This window comes from Meriones unguiculatus, chromosome 6 (genome assembly GCF_030254825.1).
Source record: "Meriones unguiculatus strain TT.TT164.6M chromosome 6, Bangor_MerUng_6.1, whole genome shotgun sequence".
NCBI classification, from domain to species: domain Eukaryota; kingdom Metazoa; phylum Chordata; class Mammalia; order Rodentia; family Muridae; genus Meriones; species Meriones unguiculatus.
Window position 1 is genome coordinate 10,585,470 of NC_083354.1, and position 20,396 is coordinate 10,605,865.

General features: G+C 39.9%; 1 protein-coding gene across 1 annotated transcript in view; it reads right to left on the reverse strand.

Annotated features, from left to right (window-relative positions):
* Positions 1 to 20,396, reverse strand: part of Ddx43 (DEAD-box helicase 43) — a 28,114-nt gene that overhangs the window by 4,915 nt on the left and 2,803 nt on the right. The window contains exons 3-13 of the mRNA XM_021656477.1: positions 17,422 to 17,548; positions 16,069 to 16,200; positions 12,602 to 12,683; positions 7,176 to 7,332; positions 6,836 to 6,954; positions 6,064 to 6,174; positions 4,974 to 5,115; positions 4,549 to 4,649; positions 1,791 to 1,878; positions 702 to 829; positions 433 to 542 (exon numbers count right to left, since the gene is read on the reverse strand). Of these exons, the coding sequence (XP_021512152.1) occupies positions 433 to 542; positions 702 to 829; positions 1,791 to 1,878; positions 4,549 to 4,649; positions 4,974 to 5,115; positions 6,064 to 6,174; positions 6,836 to 6,954; positions 7,176 to 7,332; positions 12,602 to 12,683; positions 16,069 to 16,200; positions 17,422 to 17,548 (1,297 nt within the window). The remainder of the gene's footprint in view (positions 1 to 432; positions 543 to 701; positions 830 to 1,790; positions 1,879 to 4,548; positions 4,650 to 4,973; positions 5,116 to 6,063; positions 6,175 to 6,835; positions 6,955 to 7,175; positions 7,333 to 12,601; positions 12,684 to 16,068; positions 16,201 to 17,421; positions 17,549 to 20,396) is intronic.

The following is a 20,396-nucleotide window of genomic DNA, read 5'->3' on the forward strand; positions in this document are numbered from 1 at the left end:
CTGGGGGAGGACCTGAAGTTTCAAAAGCCTGCCACCATCCTGAATGCAGCTCTCTGTGAGCTCTCAGCTGCTCCAACACTATGCCTGTCTGATGTCAAGCTCCTCATGAAAATGGCGATGGTCCCTTCCATTTACAAGTTGCCTTGGTTAGGGTGTTTTATTGCAGCAATAGGGAAGTAGCTGAGACATACGTCTTTCAGGTAAGCTAAGATACAGTCACCATTACAGACATTTGTTCATGTATTAGTCTTTGTGGAGTTGGCTAGTTTTTTCTTAGAAGCAGATTAATATTCAGAGCTCTAACAAGTCTATTGTGGGGTTTATAAGGCAAGAACTGACTGAGAAATGGGAAATATGAAAAGATACCATGACTCAGTCAAACCTAGATCCTGGACTTCCCTGAAACTGCAATAGACAGCAATTATAACTCACCTGTCTTAAAGTTCTCCAGCGCTTTCTCTCGGTCACTCTGCTCTCTGTTGCCATGCAGAGACTCCACTGATATGTGCCGTAGAATCAGGTCACTTGACAAGTGATCGGCACTGAGAAAGAGTAAAGTTAATGGTCTTAAGTGCTTATTCTAACAACATTACCAACTAGCAAACACTTGTCAAATTGTCCCCATTTGAAATTAGCTACAAACAGTCATGAGTAAATCGAATGGACTGCTGCTGATAGGAAAAGCACAGGAAAATACCTACACAGCTTTTCTGCTGACAAAAACAATGACTTTGTCTTTAGGTGACATATTCTCTAGAAAGGTCTGGATATGAGTCCGTTTCTCTTCTTCTGTGGTGATGATTATATTTTGTTTCACTGTACTTACAGCCTAAATAATTCAGAGAACACAGTACATTAGCACCAGGGAGAAGCCCCATCAGCGGCTCAAAAATGCACTTACAATCGGTTAATACTTTGAAAACAGAAAGGTAATAACCATAGCAAATTACTTATTTCTCTTCAGTATTCACTTACAGCTCAGTCTTTGATTTTTACCATTTATTTACCCACAACTAGTCTGGGAACACCTGAATGATTGGCAGGCATGCTATAATCTATCGGCTACTGCTGTAGGACCAACCATAAAATAATACCATGTTTGCAAGAATTATCTTCCAGAACTTTGGATATCAGACTTTCAGTGATGGATGAGATGATAAAACAGGAGTCTCAATTCAGCAACTACTTAGGCAATTTGATACAAAATTGACTGGTGTCATTTTTATGAATAAATTATAGTAGCACTTAAACAATGTTAACACATTGTTTTTCCTGAATGTTTATCTATCACTTTAACAAAGTATTATTTCATAATTACTATTATTCTTATGTGTATGTGTGCAGCAACATAAGAGTAGAGTCCCAAAGTTGACAGGATCTTCCTCAGTTGCTCCCCCATTCATTAATTAAGGCAGAGTCTGTCACTGAACTTGGAGCTAAATGACTTTGGCTAGTCTCACTAGCTAGCTTGTCCTGGGATCCTGTCTTTGTGATTGCCACATCTGTCTGGTTTTTCAGTTGGGTTCTGACAATATGAATTCCATGTGTTTGAGTGGCAAGTACTTTATCCACTGAGTCCCCTCTCCAATCCCTCTGTTTTCTGATATACGCTCTTAGTAAACTAATGAGTCAGCAGACTAGACATAAGGAGTCAGTTACCTTCCCCACTGGTGTTGGGGACTGAACCCTGAGCCTCATGAATGCTAAATGTGCACTCTATCACCGAGGTATGCCCCACTCCCTTTACGCATAATTTTAAGTAGTTTCAATAGCAATAAAAACAAGCTTACAACTAGATCCAAAGTACCAACATAGACAATCATTGGCTCTTTCAAATAAGATTGTGCAAGACGGCGGACAGCATATGGCCAAGTCGCACTGGAAACAAAACAAGATACACCAACATCAAAACTTTATTATAACATGCTATCAAAGTTTTTAAGCATGCTGTGAGCCATGTTACTCATGAAAGGCATCTCTATACTCCCAACGTTTTAAATAAGTGAAACAAATTTACAATTAAATTCTACTAACAGTTGTCCAGCAACAGTCAAGCTACTTGATACAATCTTTAACTAGTTTTAATAAAAGGTTATTTTCCATTTCCTTATTTTTTACTTATATTATCCAAAGATAAAGGACACCTATATAGCTTCAAATAAATTTTCATATGTAAAAAGGTAATAAAAGGTTAGTTTTATCTCATCCTGTATAAAAGACAAAAAGAACAAAAAAACCAAATAATCTATATTTATCACATAGTGTCAGCAAGGAAAACCAAGTACTTAGACCCCATACAAATAATTTTAAGTATACTGGTCAAAGGCCATATAAATTTATATCTTTCTTTAACATACATAACAGTAAGGAAATTGGTCACCTTTTGTACCTTCATATACAATGAAATACAACTTCAGTTTTTTGAAATCACACATAACAAAAAATAAAGTGATTTAGTACTTTTCCTCTGTCATCCAACTATCTTTTTTTGTAAATTTCCTTTTACACGCAAATCCACCCTTTACTGCCCTCCCAACTCCTACTAGGTTCCTCTCTCCCACCTCCCAACTTCATGCCCACCCCTTCTCTCTTTATCTCTCTCACACACAGACACACACATACATAACCTACTGAGTTCAAATGTGTTGCTATAATGTGTAACTTCATGTGGGTATCACAGCCCTACCCCTGAAGAAAACCTACTTTCCACTGGCAACTGGCTTGAGTCCCCCACCCCGACCCTGTTCAATCCAAGTTAGAATCATGACTAGATTGATTATATACAGGGCTTGTGTAGCAACTGCTTGTCATGTCCAGAAGACACTGTTTACAGTCCTCCCTGACTTCTGGTCCTTACATTCTTTCTGACCTCTCTTCTGGGACATTTCTTGAGCCCAGGGGCAGCCCCTATTTTTTTTTTTTTTTTTGTCATATATAAGCATGATGGTTTTTTCAATGTTTTATTTTTATTTTATTTTTTTAATTAATTAGTTTATTCACTTTGTATCCCAGCTATAGCCCCCCCCTCTCCTTTATCTCCTCCCAATCCCACCATCCCTCATCTCCCCCTATACCCCTCCCCAAGTCCACTGATAGGGGAGGACCTCCTCCCCTTCCCTCTGACCCTAGCCTATAAGGTCTCATCAGGACTGGCTGCATTGTCTTCCTCTATGGCTTGGTAAGGCTGCTCCCCCATCAGCCACTGAGTTCATGTCAGAGATAGTCCCTGTTCCCCTTACTAGGGTACCCACTTGAAGACTGAGCTGTCATGGGCTACATCTGTGCAGGGGTTCTAGCTTATCTCCATGAATGGTCCTTGGTTGGAGTATCAGTCTCAGAAAAGACCCCTTTGCCCAGATTTGTTGGTTCTGTTGCTCTCCTTGTAGAGCTCCTGTCCTCTCCAGGTCTTTCTATCTCCCTCTTCTTTCATAACTATTTTTTTTAAAAAAGATTACCTTTATTACTTTAATTACACGTGTATGTGTGAATGAGTATACATGTTACTGTAGGTGCCCCTATTGGCCAGAGGCATCGGATTTCCTGGAAATGACAGGGGTGAGTCACAGGATGTGTATGATGGGAATTGAATCTGTGTCCTCTGCATGAGCAACAAGCACTCTTACTTACTGGGCCATATTTTCATACTCTATTCTTTTGTTTGTTGTGTGTGTTTGAGACAGAGTTTCTCTGTGTAGCCTTGGCTGTCCTCGACTCACTTTGTAGACCAGGCTGGCCTCAAACTCACAGAGATCCACCTGCCTGTGCATCCCTGAGTGCTGGTCAAGCTCCATACCCTATTAATACTAATAAAGGCAAAGAATATAGGCCTAGAAGAATTATTCTTTATAGGTCACACAATCATTGCTTTCTCAGTCTTATGTTAGGAAAAGTAATCAGAAATCAAATGTTTATCTCTAAAGATAAGTGAATATCTTTATTCAATGTAAGATCACAAGTGGCTCAAGAGGATGAAAGCATTTACTACTAAGGCTGACAGCCTGATTCCATTCTCAGAACCCACATGGAGGAGGGAACCCCATAAAGTTGTCCTTTGACATCTCCACATACGTCACAGTGCACGTACACACAAACAAAAATAAATATAGCTGGGCATATAGTCTGTCCCTTTAATTCCAGTATCTGGGAGTTTGAGGCCGGTCTGGTCTACATGGAAAGTTCTAGGCTAGACAGAGCTACATAGTATCTCAAAAAAAAGTAAAATAATTAATCCCAGTACTCAGGAGGCAGATCTCTGTGAGATTGAAGGTAGCTTGGTCTCAAAAAAGAGTTCCAGGACAGCCAGGGCTGATATATAGAAAACCCTGTCTCGATAAAAACAAATACAATCAAGTAAAAAAAGTAAAATGATCCCATGTATAATGTAGGAAAGCGGTAACAGTCAATGATAAAGTAGCCATTGTTATAGTTACATTTAAGAATCTCAAAATACTTTCAAGTAATGCTCTAAATTTGTCGAGAATTCAACCTAATAGAATTGGTCTTTAATCTACTGACTTCTATTCTGAATATGTAATTAGGCATACCCACCTTGTCATAATAGTCTGCCGGTCTGGGCGTACATCTAACAAAATCTTCATTATCTGGGGTTCAAATCCCATGTCCAGCATCTTGTCTGCTTCATCTAAAACCTGTATTCAAAGTGAAGAATGTAGCCAATCTCATATCTAAACACTTATTTCTCCCATAGCCCATTATCACTTCAACTTCTCAGAGACCAGAGTAAACTGTGGACATAGACTAAAGACTGATTTGTTTCACTTGATTACCAATGGCTTCTACGGCCACTGAATGAGAAAAAAATGTCTAACTTTCCTACTCTATACCATGTTAAATGGAATGGGCAATATTCCCAGAAAACGAAGCACTATAAAACAGCCACCCTGCTCCCAAAATTTTTCTACAAATTCAGTTCTTTTTCCTCCCAGCATTCCAAACCCTTATTCCATGATTACCAAATAGGTTACACTTTTCAGGTTGACAAAATTATTCATTTGCAGGTCATTCAATCTTCCAGGAGTTGCAATAATGATGTCTACACCTTTTGAAACATCTTGTATTTGTCCATCTCTATCACCACCACCATATACGCAAACACTTAAAAAGAAATCCAGAAGTTCATGTTTAAGCAAAGAACATGCTATCATAACTTAAAATCGTAACTAACCTAAGCATTTTGGTTACAGGATTAAGATGAAATAAAAGAGAATCTGATGATTTTAGGAGGAACTGCTCTTTGTGGAAGCTATCCACAGTGCTAGCCCACATGGTTTCCTAAAGAACCATGTGTCTGCATTGTTTGGCTCTATGATATGACTATGTGAAATGATATGTAAAGCGAAGCCTTTGTGTTTGGCTTTGAGTGGAATGTGTCAGCAAAGCCTTTGCTGTGCTTGGGTTAATCATTGGAACCGATACTGTTTTGAGACTGTTTGACTCTTGAAGAAATGTTGTCTCCCTGAAAAGTCTACAATTGGTACTATGTGAGAGCTTGCAGCTGCACAAAACTTGGTCCTAAGACATTCCTGACAAATATGGAATTCTTACTTTAATAAGATCAGATTCTGACGGTGTGAAACTAAAGAAGATAATAATGAAGATAAGAGAAGCTACAATGACAAAAGGTAAACTGAGAGCAAGAATCTATTGTGCTAGAATAGCATAGCAGTGATTAATAATACAATGTATTTTTTTTTTGTTTGTTTGTTTTTTTGAGACAGTGTTTCTCTGCATTGCTCTAACTGTCCTGGAACTCACTCTGTGGATCAGGCTGGCCTTGAACTACAGAGAGACTCTGTCTCAAAAAAAGAAAAAGTTTGAGGAAAAATTTACTCCAACTTGCATCACATGGTACAACTCATTAATATGTTTGAGTCTGTTTTTGTATACTAATTGTAAATTAATTTGTAGAGTTGGGGTGATAGCTCAGTGGTTGAACACTTGGTCAATATGCACAAGGCTATGAATTTGCAGCCAACACAATTTAAATAAAGCTACCACAAACATGAGGGTGAATATTAACACTTTTCTATAGAAATGACTTACCTTTTAAGATCACTATATGAGTATTTAGAACATTCAGCTTCTACTTGAAGGGCCAGTTCCCGGGTGGGCGTAAGGACTAACATCCCTGGTCCATTTCTTTGTTCTCTGGCTCTTTAAAAGGTAAACAACAATACTAAGCCATTTGTCTTAGATGTACGGAAAGTTCATTAAATGCAAGATTTGAAATGGTGAGCGTCACAAACACAGACAAGGCATATTTGTACTTTGTGGTGAAGTGTATGATTAAAAGTTCCTCTTGCAGACTTTGCTTTATTAATCACAATTCATATATAAAATAAGCTGCTGGTATAAGTTTTCATAATCTTTTTTTTTTTTTTTTTTACTACAAAGGCACAGTCACCATAAAATGACAAAAGCAAGAAAATAAGCCACATACACCACAAATCCACTGTCCCAAATACTTACTCGGTCTTTTAACATGACTGTTAAATTGACATTTGAAATAAATTTTCTCATTGAACAGAACTATACTGAATAATTTATTCATACAGTTTTAATTAAACATCATGACTTATGCCAGTTTAGAAACTTTGATTCCACTGTTTTTCTATTATGACTTTGGTGGTGACTGTTGCCTATTGCTTCCCAAAATGGTTTTATGAATGTCTACTTCATCAGCATGGCCATGTGCATCCTGGCCAAGAAGAGGCATCGCTCTAACCAGTGCAAGAAAAGACAGGAACTTAAATATAGTTTTGGTTTTGTATCTATTAAATCCCTAGTAAGAGAATGGAGCCAAAGGAATTCTTACAGTGGTTGAGAGTCTAGATGAATAAATCCAGGCATTAAATATGACAGCGTCTTCCCTGTTCCAGTTTGTGCCACTCCAATAAGATCTATTCCTTGTAGAACTATTGGCCATGCCTGTGACTGAAAAAGAATGATAAATACTGAAACAAGAAGCATAACTCTCCCTGCCATCTGTTCTTGTCCCTCAGCTCTAGGCTTCTGAACACATTTTGTGCTAGACAATGGCAATGCTGGCAGGAGGCATCAGGCACATTTAAGACACAACTGGAGATTTCACTTCTAGCAAACATTATCTTGGGATGAGGATGGTTAATGAAAAATTGGAGTTAACAAAGGCATACCTGAATTGGTGTAGGTTTTTGAAAGCCTGCTCTTTTAATGTTTTCCATAACTTCTGGATAACTTTGAAAGGCATCTTCAAATTTACATATAGGGTTGGGGATAGGACGTTTCTCACCATCTTTCAAGTCATCACATGTTATATTAAAATTTTCTTTCCTTTATAGAAAATATAAGGATTAGTGGATTTGTTTAATTTTCTCAAGAAAGAAAAACTATTTCTTAAAGTCAGTTCAGGTAATAACTAGACATTCATCTATAACTGATTAAAAATCAGACTATTTAGGATTTTAGAGTGAAATAGACTAAGAAATGGAGGGCTGGACATGGTGGCACACACTTGGAATGCAGCACTTGGGAGGTGGAGACAGGAGGATTTGAGGCCAGTCTGGGAAATACAGACACTGGTTCAAAACAAGTAAACAAATCAACAAACACAAAGAGAAATAGGAGCCTGTTTCCCTTTTTTTTTTTTTTTGTGAGGGTGCAGAGGGAAAGTTAATCTATTTTAATTATATGGGCGATGAGTGAGTATGAAAAATGGAATCCAAATATGTACATTATAACAAAAAACACTTAACAAATGGTCCTAAGGTTAGTTATTTGACTAAGGTTTAGCATTATCTCAATCATCTTTCTGCTAGATTGTTTTTTTTCAGTCTCATGTGGCCTTGGCTAGCTTCAAACTGCATGTAACTTATAATGACCTTGAATTTCCTGATCATCCTACCTCAACCTCCAAAGTGCTAAGATTACAGACATGCATACTATACCCAGCCATTATTTTTATAGCAGTCTTATTATTTTTAAGATTCATATCAGTTTTTAAGGTTGTTATTAGGGACTGGAGAGATGGCCCAGCAGTTAGGCACACTGGTTGCTTTTGCAGAGGACTGGGGTTCAGTTTCCAGTACCCACATGGTGGCTCATAACAGTTTGTAGCTCCAGTTCCAGAGGATTCAATGCCCTCTTCCGGGGGCACCAAATACATGTGGTGTCCACATATGCATCAAGGCTAAACACTCAAGCTCATAAAAAGCTTATGACTTTAGGTAAGAACTGAAGAGGTTATGATTTTATTCTTTGTAATTTTGTAGCAGACAGATAGTTACAGAAAGGCATACCTGGTCAAAATACAGAGGATGACTGACCGAAATGTCCAGCTCCAACTGATACACCTACAAGGTAACCCCTACATCTTAGGCTAAGGGAACATCCCCATAGATGGGGTGGAAAGATCTTAAGAGCCAGAGCATCAGGGCATCGTTGGAGAAATTGTGTCGTCTAGATACAGGATGGAAGCGGCACCCATGAACTCTCAAATATGTGGCTGCCTAAACAAGACCTGATTATATCAATTGACATGCCAAGGTTGATAGGGGGAAATCTCACAAGGTCCCACCTACAAATGAAGAGCTACAGGCAATTAACGATTGATGAGGGAGGAAGACCCAGTCTTTCCCAAGGACAAAGCCCCTAACTGGTTATCTAACACCACGTAGTTAGCCCTGAAAACATATACAAATATGCCACAACAAATGGACTCAAGCAGCTATAATGGCATGTAACAGTGATAAAGAAGAAAAGACTATGGATTTGAGAGGAAGTGGAAGGGATACAGGAAGAGTTGGAGGGAGAAAAAAAGGAAGGGAAATGACATAAATATAATACACATATGTGAACTTTTTAAAAATTGAAAATAAAAGTTATTACAGTGCTGACCAGATGCTTAGTGAGTAAAGGTGTATGACAGCAAGTCTAATGTTCTATCCCTGAGACCTACAGGGTAGGAGAGAAGCAATTCCTGCATAGTTGTGCCATGCCACCCATGTGTGCCTGCACAGACACATACATAAGTGTAATTAAAAAGTAATGGGTTTCATTGAAAAGATAAATTATTGCATTAATTTTTTTAACCTTTCCACCTTTTCACTGTTAGCTGGTTAGCTAACTCGTGGAGTACTAGCCTAGAATGCAGCCCTGAGCTCACTCCCCAGCACAGCATACGTGGGGTGTGAGGCTATCTCAGCATAAGGAAGGTAGAGGCAGGAGGGTAAGAAACACAAGGTCATTTTTGGCTGTACAGTAAGTCTGAGGCCAGACTGGGAGAGCGGTCTCAGGAAAAAAACAATATATAAATTATATTTAGTTAATGTGCATATATGTGTATGTTGGTGGTGGGGTGCACACTTGCCACAGTGCCCAGGCAGAGATCAGAGGACAACTTGCACCCTGGGGATCGCAGGGTGTCAAATTCAGGTTTTCAGGTTTGATGGAAAGTACTTTTTAGCTTGTGAGCCATCTTGCTAGCCCTAAAGAAACCCTCAACTTTTCAGTGTTGGAGACATCACTCTCTAAACTATTATCTAATAGAACAGGCATCCTTCACATGTGGCAGTTTAAAATTGAATTTGAAATACAGTCATGCCAATTAATTCTGAGAGGTCACTGACTGGCAATTTCTCTGTTTCATGAACATTACAGTATGCTTATACAGATCTTTGTGTGATTGTCAAATACAACCTGGCCTTCAAAATTTCGTTATTGTTATGTGTGTAAATCTTTTCTCTGCTTGTGTTTAAGTACACCCTGTGCATTTCTGATGCCTATGGAGGTCCGAAAAGGGTGTTGGATCCTCTAGGGTTGAGTTACAGATGGTTGTGAGCTGACATTCGGGTGCTAGGAATCCAAATGGGTCCTTTCAAATGCTTAAGAAATTAAACTTTCCAGCCCAACTTTGCCTTTAAAAAAGTTTCTTTAAATTTTGATTTTATGAGTGTTTCACTTGCACGTATGTAAGGGCACCTCATGTGTGAAATCTCCAAGGAAGCCAAAAAAAAAAAAAGTATCAGATCCTTTAGAACTGGAGGTATAGGCAGTTGTGAGCTGCTATGTGGTTCTAGGAACTGAACCTGGTTCCTCGGCAAGAGCAGATAGCACCTGTAACTAAGCTCTCTCTCCAGCCCTTTACCTGGCCTTTTGAAAATGTGTATACACATGCATGCGTGTAAATGTGGAGAACAGAGCCAGCCTCAGATATGATTCTGTCTTGTTTTTAGAGACAGGGTCTCTCATTGTCCTAGAACTAAACGAGGAGGGTAGGCAGGCTAGCGGGCTCTCACGTGTAGCTGGCATTTGCTGTTTTGTGGGTTCCTTACTCTCCCTTCCACCCTTACTCCATCCTTTCAACCTCCCAACACTAAGGAGGAGGCTAGAGGGGAGAGGGGGCATTGTTATCATTGGACTTCCTGTTTCTTAGGGGCGTAGAGTTCCTTGGGGCAAGTTTGAGCTTTGCTGTCAGGATATTCAATTTCTTCTTGTCTCTTTACTCTCATTTCTTTGAGCTCGGTCACTTGACAAACCACAACAAATTGCAACAGAGAACAGCACCAACCAACAGCATCCAACCACTAACCAGCCACAAACAGCCACATTGCCTTTCGGGGCCCTAGCATTTATATATTCTCTGAAAAGTTCCCAAATTCCAAACGTCACATGCATGCAGAAACTATACACAGTTTGCAAAAAGATACCCCTGCTAGAGCACGAGGCAAATTATAGTCACCTGCTGTGAAGCAACCTCTTATCCCCACCTGAGATTAAAATGAAAACATATTCCCATAACATTTCTGTATTTTTAAAAGAAACCAAACTTACAAAATTCTCGCTACAATCAAGCTGTAGTGAACTGCCTGTCTCCAGTCCCCCAATGTTCATTAAGTCAGCTTGTTATATTCTGGTGATTAACTTCAGACCCTTCTGTTTTGGGGACAAGCACTTTACTAACTAGACTATGTCTCAAGCCCCCTTTCAAAATTAATTTGGAGCCAGGTGTGGTGCTACATGCCTTTAATCCTAGCAATCAGGGAGGCAGAGGTAGGTGGATCTCTGTGAGTTCAAGATGAGCCTGGTCTACAAAACAAGTCCAGGACAGCCTAGGCTACACAGAAAAACACTGTCTCAACCCCCGCCTTGAATTTTATTCCTGGACCTACACAGTGGAAAGAGATACTTGACCTGGCAAGTTTTCTGACCTCCATACATGACCCTGGCAGGAGCATAACTGCCATTCACCCACAGACACAAGTGTAATCAAATAAATAAAAATTTAAGTTAGCCTACAAAACAATGGGGTCACTATGATATTCTCATACATATAATTTTACTCTGTTCTTATTCATCTTTTCCACAAAGTCCTCCCCAATAACTTGCTTCTTAATGCTGTCAACAAACTGCAATAAAAGATATATGAGTTTGGGAATAGACCGACAGCTCAGGGATTAAGAATATTTTTTATACTTGCAGAAGATCAGGGTTTGGGTCCCAGCACCCACAAAAGGCAGGCTATAACCCTACAGGCACTCATGTAGTACACACACATATATGCAAGCATTCATGCATAGGTATACAATAGAAATAAACAACTTTTTTCTATAAAGAAAGGTATGCGTTTCCTTGTAGTATAATGTTATAATGTGACACACAATAATTCCTTCTTTGTTTCTTTTTTGAGACAGGGACTTGTACTCCAGACTGTTCTTAAGCTTACTATGTAGACAAGGATGACCTTGAACTTCTGATCCTTGCCTTCTAGTGGGCTGGGATTACAGGCATGTGCCATCATGCCCTATCACGCCTGGATTTGTGGTGCTAGGGACCAAACTCAGGGTTCTGTGCATACTAAGCAAGCATTCTACCAACTGAACTACATCCTCAGTCCTATAGTAATTCATTTTAATTTTGGGGGACCAAAAGCAGAGTATTTACTTGTAAGACAAACACCCTACTACTGAGATACAGCCCCAGCCCTAGTATACTTTTTTTTAGAATGAAGGTACTTTGAAATAACGATAAGCAAATACATAATCTAGTAGCAGTTGTTTGTTCTCTTAAAGTTTACAAGCTGTACACAGACACATCATCACAGCTTTAGTTGTACCACTGTCACCACACACGTGAATAATGCATTGCATTGTGTTATGGCAGCTACAATCACTTCAAAACAGTAATTCTTCAGTTCATTATATGATCGTATGAGGTCACTATCAAGCAGGCTGAGGTTGACTGTTACATCTCCAGCATGTGTTGCTCCTTGGCTATAAGAACCACAGTAAGTGTTCAGTGGCTAAGGATGCCGCTGAGACCAGCTTCCATCATTGCAGTTGTACATAGTTTGTGACCGGCTTGCTGACCTTGAACTCATGATCCTCCTGGCTCTGCCTCCTGAGTGCTGGGATCACAGGCATGTGCCACCACTAGCCACTGTAGTAATTCAACAACAATGCTCTAAAACTCATCAGGTAAGATGCAGCCCGATGTTCAACCGTGGCCGTTGGGTGCGGTGTCCCAGTACAGGCATTAAAACCCTTGCCTAGCGAGCCGACAGTAAGAGCCTAAGCACACACTGAGGAATGAAACGGCTACCCACCTCCAGTTGTCTATTTGCACTTGTGACATTGAGCTTGTCGTTGCTGACTCTATGTAAAAGTTTTTCTTAATTGGAGGTAAATCTGGGACAAAGACGACAATCCAAACTTTGATAAATAATGAGAATGTACATTACTAACACTTATTCAAGACTACAGGTATCAGACTAGAGTAGTATTAAGTTCTCTATGCAAACAGTTCTAGATAGTTCACGTTGCCACCTAGGCTTGCGTCAGCCTTAAAGGTCTTTTTGCTGTCTCGTTCAACTACATTTTTTTCACCCAGGAAGGAATCTTTTAAAAACTAGATGTGTTTTGTTACTTGCTATGCGTGTGTGTGCACAGCTGTGTGAGTGTATGCCACATGTGTGTAGGTGTCCGTTGTGACCAGAAAAGGCAGTCAGATCCTCTGGAGCTGGAGTCTCAGGCAGTTGTGAGCTGCCTGACAAGGGTGTTAGGAACTGAACTTGGTTCTCTGCCAGAGCAACAGGCATCCTTAACCCTCCAGGCATGTCTGCAGCCCCCTCGAAGGAGTCTTAACATTAAAGGAAAGGAAAGCATGAGGTTTTTGTTTTCTATGCAGGACTCTGGCTGTCCTGGAACTCACTTATGTAGACCAGGCTGGCTTTAAACTCACAGAGATCCACCTGTTTTTGCATCCTGAGTGCTGGGGTTAAAGGTGTGTGCCACTATGCCTGGCTGGAAAGCATGATTTTTAAAGAAGCCCATATTACTACAACAAATGAATTTGCTCTCAAACACTTTGAATTGATTTCATTTTTTTCCCCAAAGGTCCATATGATTAGTTTAAAATCTTTTAGACTTATTTTTATTTATTTAGTTTTTGAGACAAAATCTTATGTCACGCTGGCTTGCTTTAACTTATACAGAAATCTGCCTGCCTCTGCCTCCTGTGTGCTGGAAGTAAGGCATTTGCTACCACGTCAGGCTATTTTTATTTTGTATGTGAGTGTATGTCTGTGTGTGGGTATGTGAGTCCAGGTGCCTGCAGAGGCTAGAGGCACTGAATTCCCCTGGAGCTGGAATTACAAGTGGTTCTGAGGCAATTGACATGGGTCTTAAGAACCAAACTCCTATCTTCTGCAAGAGCAGTACTATGCACTTTTAACCATGAGGCCATCTCTTTAGTCCCATACCATTAGTGTTAATTTTTATAATGCAGGTCATCAAACCCAGACCTTCATGTTTAGGAAAAGTTCTATACCACTGAGCCACAAATTCCCAGCTCTCATACTACTACTTTTAGGCATTAATTATAAATCCTCATTCAACTTTCTGAGGTTGTCTCTATCTATCTCTGTGTATCTGGGTGTGTTTATGTATGTATGTGTGCATGTGCAAGCCAGAGAATAATGGTGGATGTCCTCCTTAGTTGCACTCTATTTTATTGAGGGTCTCTTGTTGAATTTGAAGCTGACCAACAGGCTAGACTGCCTGGCCTATGAGTTCCGAGGACCTACTTGTCTCCATTCCCTGAGCCATGGGATTACGGATGATCAGCACCCACCTTGCTTTATATGTTGGTGCTGGAGATCTGAACCTGATCCTCAGGCTTATGTGACAAGTACTGTTCTGACTCTCTCTGCAGCCACTGAGGTTGTAAAAGCTCATTCTAACTCTTTTGAGCTTAAATCCTACCACTTCACCTCATAACACATTAACTGTCTAAAAACTGGGGAGGTTCTGGCACACATAATATCACAGTTACCAACTTCTGAGTCCTTGATTATTAGTGTATTAACCTTTGTGTATATGTGAAGTATGTGTGAGTATGTATACACACATCTGTGTGTGAGCGTATGTGCCAGCTTGTGGAGGCCAAAGGGCATCAGCTATCCCTCTCTATCCCTTTCTACCTTATTCTTTTGAGGCAGGATGTCTTGCTGAACTTGGAGTTTGAGTATTTCAGTTAGGCTGGCAGCCAATCCTCCTGGCTCCATCTCCTGACCCCCATGCTACAGTTACAGGTGTGCACAGGATCACACCCAGCATTTTATGTGGGTGGAATACTGAAAGCTAAACCCGGGTCCTCATGGTTGCACAAGTACTCTTAAGCAGTGAGCTATCTCTCCAGCCTACACAGCCAAATAGTCATTAACCATACTATACTGCTACTTCATTTTAATAGCCAAGTTTGCTCAATTTCAGTCTAAAAGTAGACTTTTTATAGAGCAGGACTTTTTAAACTTTTTCTCTCAGAACCAGTTTTCACTGTTGAAATATTTACATGACCCTGGATATTATGTAAAGCAGGTATACATATCAAATATTCACTTCTAATAAATCAGAGATTTACTTAAAATTTTTTGATATATATAGAATTTCACCATTTATTAAAGATTAAAGTAAAATTGTATTCTAATGAGATATAGTTATTTATTTACTTATTTTTGTTTTTTCCAGACAAGGTTTCTCTGTGCAGCCCTGGCTGTCCTGGAACTTGCTCTGTAGACCAGGCTGGCTTTGAACTCAGATTTCCACCTGTCTCTGCATCCCAAGTGCTGGGATTAAAGGCATGTGCCACCACTACCTGGCTTATTTATTTTTATACAAAGAACTTATATAAAATCTTAGCTGAATAACACTATGGGGTAGAGTCTTATTGTTTTGAGAACTGTATTTTTATATCTAATCATCTATACTTAAGGATGCTACTTAACACAAACACATATTACAAAATGGTCATTTCATAACTTGTTGGAAATTCTGTCCTAATCCCAAGGTAACTTCATTAAATGATATTTTTTTAATTCCTCAGCAACTCAAATAGCAATTTTTTCTTTTTCGTTTTTTAGACAGGATCTCACTATGTCACATTGGCTGGTCTGGAACTTGTTATGTAGACCAGGCTGACCTCAATTTTACAAAGATTTCCTTGCCTCTACCTCCAGAGTTCTGGGGTTAAAAGTGTGTGAAATCATGCCTACTCAGTGATTTTTAGAATCAAACGTTCTAAAATATGATAGTTAACATGTTGAAGAATGTTTTAAAAATACCAAACCTTTTTTTTTTTTGTAGTTAAAGGATGTTTCTGTAAGGTCAGAAAACTGCATGTACAGTAAAAAAAAATATTGCAATTCATAGCATATAATAGTCTCAAACCTGAGCAGGTGTTTCAGGTGGTATCTGGTGGCATGTGGTATGAGAGAATGAACAATGCAGAGCACACTGTTTATCCTTCACCACAGGCTGTGGTGAAGGCCTGTGTTGGAACACAAGTGAGTTCCGCCCAAACACCTCAGATCCACAATGCTTTTGATCCTAAATTAATGTTTTGTCATTGAGTGTTCAGAAACCTGTACTATTGCTACATTTTTCATGACCCTTGAATTCAGTTACATGATGCTATGTGTGTCATGACCCACCGATAAAGAAGCTGGGCTAAAAAGGATATGAACTGCAGTAAAAAGACATCACCATACATATGTGTCAGGGTAGAAGGACTGACCTGCCCATTTTTTCTTTTCCCATTTCAAAGCATCTTCTCGAATTTGATCCCAATCTATCAATGGTTGATCTTCTGTTACACTGTCACCTGTACTGGTTTCTGTTCCAACAGAAGGTTGGAATGCAATAATATCTGTTAAAGATTTTTACAAAATTAGCTTTGAAGTAAATCACGACAGCATAAAAGCCCCCAATGCAATTTTTAAAATTGTGTTTATTTATAATAGGACATTGATACTTGAACCATAAAGAGCTATAATTTTCAAGATCTAGGGAGGTGGTTTTATAAGGACAAGCTCTGAATCCCCAGGCTCCCATGTCAATTCAAAGTGGGCCTGTAATCACAGAACTAGGGAGGTGGACACAGGGTAACTTCCAGAGCAAGCTCGTTAGCTAGAGAAGCCCAATCAGTGAAGTCTGGACTCAAATGAAAGATCTAACTCAAGACAGGAGGTGGAGAGCAATCAGATCTACTGCTGGCTTCTGAATACAAGCTAGAGCACACACACATAGGCACAAACACACATGGGACCAAACTTTACCCTCAATACTAAAGTGTGTGTTAACGAGTTCTTTCATTTTAACTCACCAGTGGCTAAAACTGAAACCAGATTTAACCATAATAGTTAAGTAGCCACAGGTATTATGTACATTCTTTTTCCATCCATCTATCCCCCCCCCCCATCCATTTGCTTACTGACACAGTTTGTGTGTGCACTCACAGGTCCCTGAATATGGCATGGGGCATGTATGTCAGAGGACAAGCATGTAGGACGCAGCCAGTTTCCACTTCCATTGTGTGTGTTCTGGAAACAGAACTGAGCTCAGTTTGTTATGCGTGGTGGCAAGCACCTTTACTGACATTACATAATTTTGAAAAACGAAGTAATCTGGTCTTTTATTGAAAAAATATATAGAGATATCTGAAAAATGTAAAGCTCTGTCTGAGGAAAGGAATAAAATATGATATTTATAACACTGAAAGAAAAATCAGGTGTGGTGACGCATACTTGTATTCCCAGGTGTCAGGAGGCTGAGGCAGGAAGATTATGAGTTTGAGGCCACTTTTCCTACACTGGAGACTGTAACACAGAACTAACCAAAACCAGTATAAACACTGACAAAAAGTATCTTTAACATTTCTAAAGAAGGATGGGCATAGTGGTGCACGCCTTTGATTCCAGCACTTGGGAGGCAGAGGCAGGAGGATCTTTATGAATTCAAGCCAGCTTGGTCCACATAGTGAGTTCCAGACCAGCCAAGGGTATATAGTGAGAATCTATCTCAACAATAATGATAATAATAACAACAACAACAGTAAACCATAGAACTTAAGTGTGCAAAAATTACTTACCAACTCTGTGTCCTGGGATATAATTTTGTTGTTTTTTAACAACATTATCTATCACTGTTTTTGCTTTTGTTTGCATGGCTTTATTGCCAAAAATTTTGATTTCTGCCTCAGGATTTCCTTTTATTACCTAGATACAAAGGGAGAAACATGTGTGAGACTGAAGTCTCCTCACCAAGCCCCAATAATTACTCAGTTTCAAACAGCAATTTGCAAAGAATGCAAACCCAGCCTTCCTATACTCTCTGAATGGGATCCTGTGTGTGTGTGTTCATTCACCTGGATATCTCTCCTCCCAGGTAATAAATTGACTATCTGTAAAGTTAAACCGAGAACACTCTAGGCTGCCCAGCTGGCTGAGTAGTCAAAGGTGCCTGATCCCAAAGTCTGGTAATTTGAGTTCAATCTCTGGATCTCACCAAAGACAGAAAAAAGAACCGACTCCCTGAGTTGGTTCACACACATATTAACCTGACAGGTGACGTTACTGTGAGTAGGTGTTCCCTAGCCTGTAAAATAGTACTTTTTAGGGGTTATACGTGATAGAATGACACAGCTGGGGTAGAGTTACTACAGTTACTATAGTTTCCTGAACTTTAGTTAGGTAAGGTAAAATTTTAATTAAAAGGACTCTCTAATTATACATTTATAACAATGATGGATCTAGAGTTTTTGGGGTTTTGTTTGGTTGGTTTAGTCTCTTAAGACAGGGTTTTTCTGTGTATTCCTGTCTGTCTTGGAACTCACCCTATAGACCAGGTTAAGCCTGAACTCAGAGATTAAAGGTGTGTGCCACCACTGCCCCGCAGATTTAGTTGTTTGTTTGTTTTTTTTTAATATTTATTTATTTACTATGTATACAATGCTCTGTCTTCATGTACACCTGCATGTCAGAAGAGGGCACCAGATCTCATCATAGATGGTTATGAGCCACCATGTGGTTGCTGGGAATTGAACTCAGGACCTTCGGAAGAGCAGCCAGTGCTCTCAACCTCTGAGCTATCTCTCCAGCCCAGACTTAGGTTTTTAATAGGGTTAGTGAAATAAGAACAGAGGATTGAATCCAGAGCTTCACACATGCCAGATTGGCTATGAACTCACATTGTAGCCAGATAGGTCTTGAACTTGCGGTCTTTCTGAGCAGATCGGTTTACAGGCCCAGAACATTTATTAAAAATGTATTTTGAAACTACTATATGCCCAATGTTGTCTTGGCTGGTGATTCAATGTTTGTCAACTCTGTGGTAAGTGTAAAATGAAACCGCTGTAAGATGCTGCGAGGATGGAGAGATACCTACATAGAAGGGAGAGCAGGAGGCCTTACAACTCCCCAAGGATGTCATAACTTGGCTCACCTAAAAGCTCAGTAGAAGTTGCCGAGAAAAAGACAAGCACACAGTGGGACAAAAAGAGCAGCAGGGGTTAAAACAGGCCAGGTGAGGTAAATTCTGCCGAGGAGTCTGGATTAGCTGCTTGGGGTAGTGCACACATGTAATTCCACCATTCATGGGACTGAAGCACATGAGATTCTGGAGTTACAAAATAGCCTGTACTAAACACTATGCTCAAAACCAAACTGGGCTAAACACGGAAACCTTGCTTCAAGAATAAAAGGGGTGGGCTGGTGAGATGGCTCAGTGGGTGAAGGTGCTTGTTGCCAAGCCCAGCCACATGAGTTAGGTCTCCAAGAATCACATGCTGAAAGCAAAGAACTTACTACTGAACACTTTCCTCTGACCTCCACATGTACTAATACACACGTATATTACACACAAATTATAATAAATAAATTATAATAAATAAATAATATAGACATAAATAAACACAACAAAAACATTAAAGGGTTGGTATGTAGTTCTGTGGTAGAATACTTGCCTAGAAAAATACGTACAAGACTGTGGGTTCAATCCCCAGTACTCCAACTAAATAGCTAAATAAATGAAAGTCTAGGAAACCACCAAAGGCTCTTAAAGCAGAAACAGAACTGTAGAACTGTGTAATAGGACAACTCCTCTGACTGTTGTGGAGAATGGTTAGAGGAGGCAAGAAGAAAGGTGAGCAACTAAGGGGAAAGAAAAACCATGGAATTCTAACCCTAACCCTAACAGGCAGAGACAAGACTCAGTGGATGATAAGCATCATTTCCCCCAAGGCTTCCTCCTTCCATGTTCACATGTCTATTGGTGGTGTCATCGTTCAGATCTTGTTAGACAGCCATACTGTTGAGATTTGGTGGGTATAGCTTACACGTCACTTCTAGGAGACACACTCCCAGCAGACTTCCTGGTACTCTGCCTCTTAGACTCTTTCTGTCCCCTCTCTGGCCACGGTTACAGTGTACTTTTTCACAACGTACTCTGATCATATCTGTCTACCATTACCTCCCTCCAACTCCTCTTACAAAGTTCTTTGTTTATATTTTAGGGGTTTTGTTTGTTTGATTGTTTTTGTTTCTCGTAACAGGTTTTCTCTGAGTAGCCTTGGCTGTCCTGGACTCCCTTTTGTTGACCAGGCTGGCCTTGAACTCACAGAGATCTGCTTGCCTCTGTCTCCCTGAGTGCTGGGATTAAAGGTGTGTGCCACCATGCCAGGCAGGTCTCTCTCTTTTTTTTTCCCCTCTAAAGATTTATACCTGGTACCCATGGAAGCCACAACAGGGTACCAGATGCTCTGGAATGGGAATTACAGATGACTGTAAGATGCCATATGGGTGCTAACAAGTGAACCCAGGTCCTCTGTAAGAGCAACAAGTGTTCTTAACCGTGAAACCGTCTGTCCAGTTAGCATTCTTAAATGGAGATTGTATTTAAAGGTTTAGCTTTTACTTCCAAGACTCTCAAAGCCTACACTAGAAAAGGACAACTCGGACAAATGCTGGAGAATATTTTTGTGAAGCGCTTCGGCCACTCACTATGCCAGCATGCTAAGCACCAAGCAAATGCTGGAGTGTGCTCCTCATGAAGAGCTACACTCTCAGT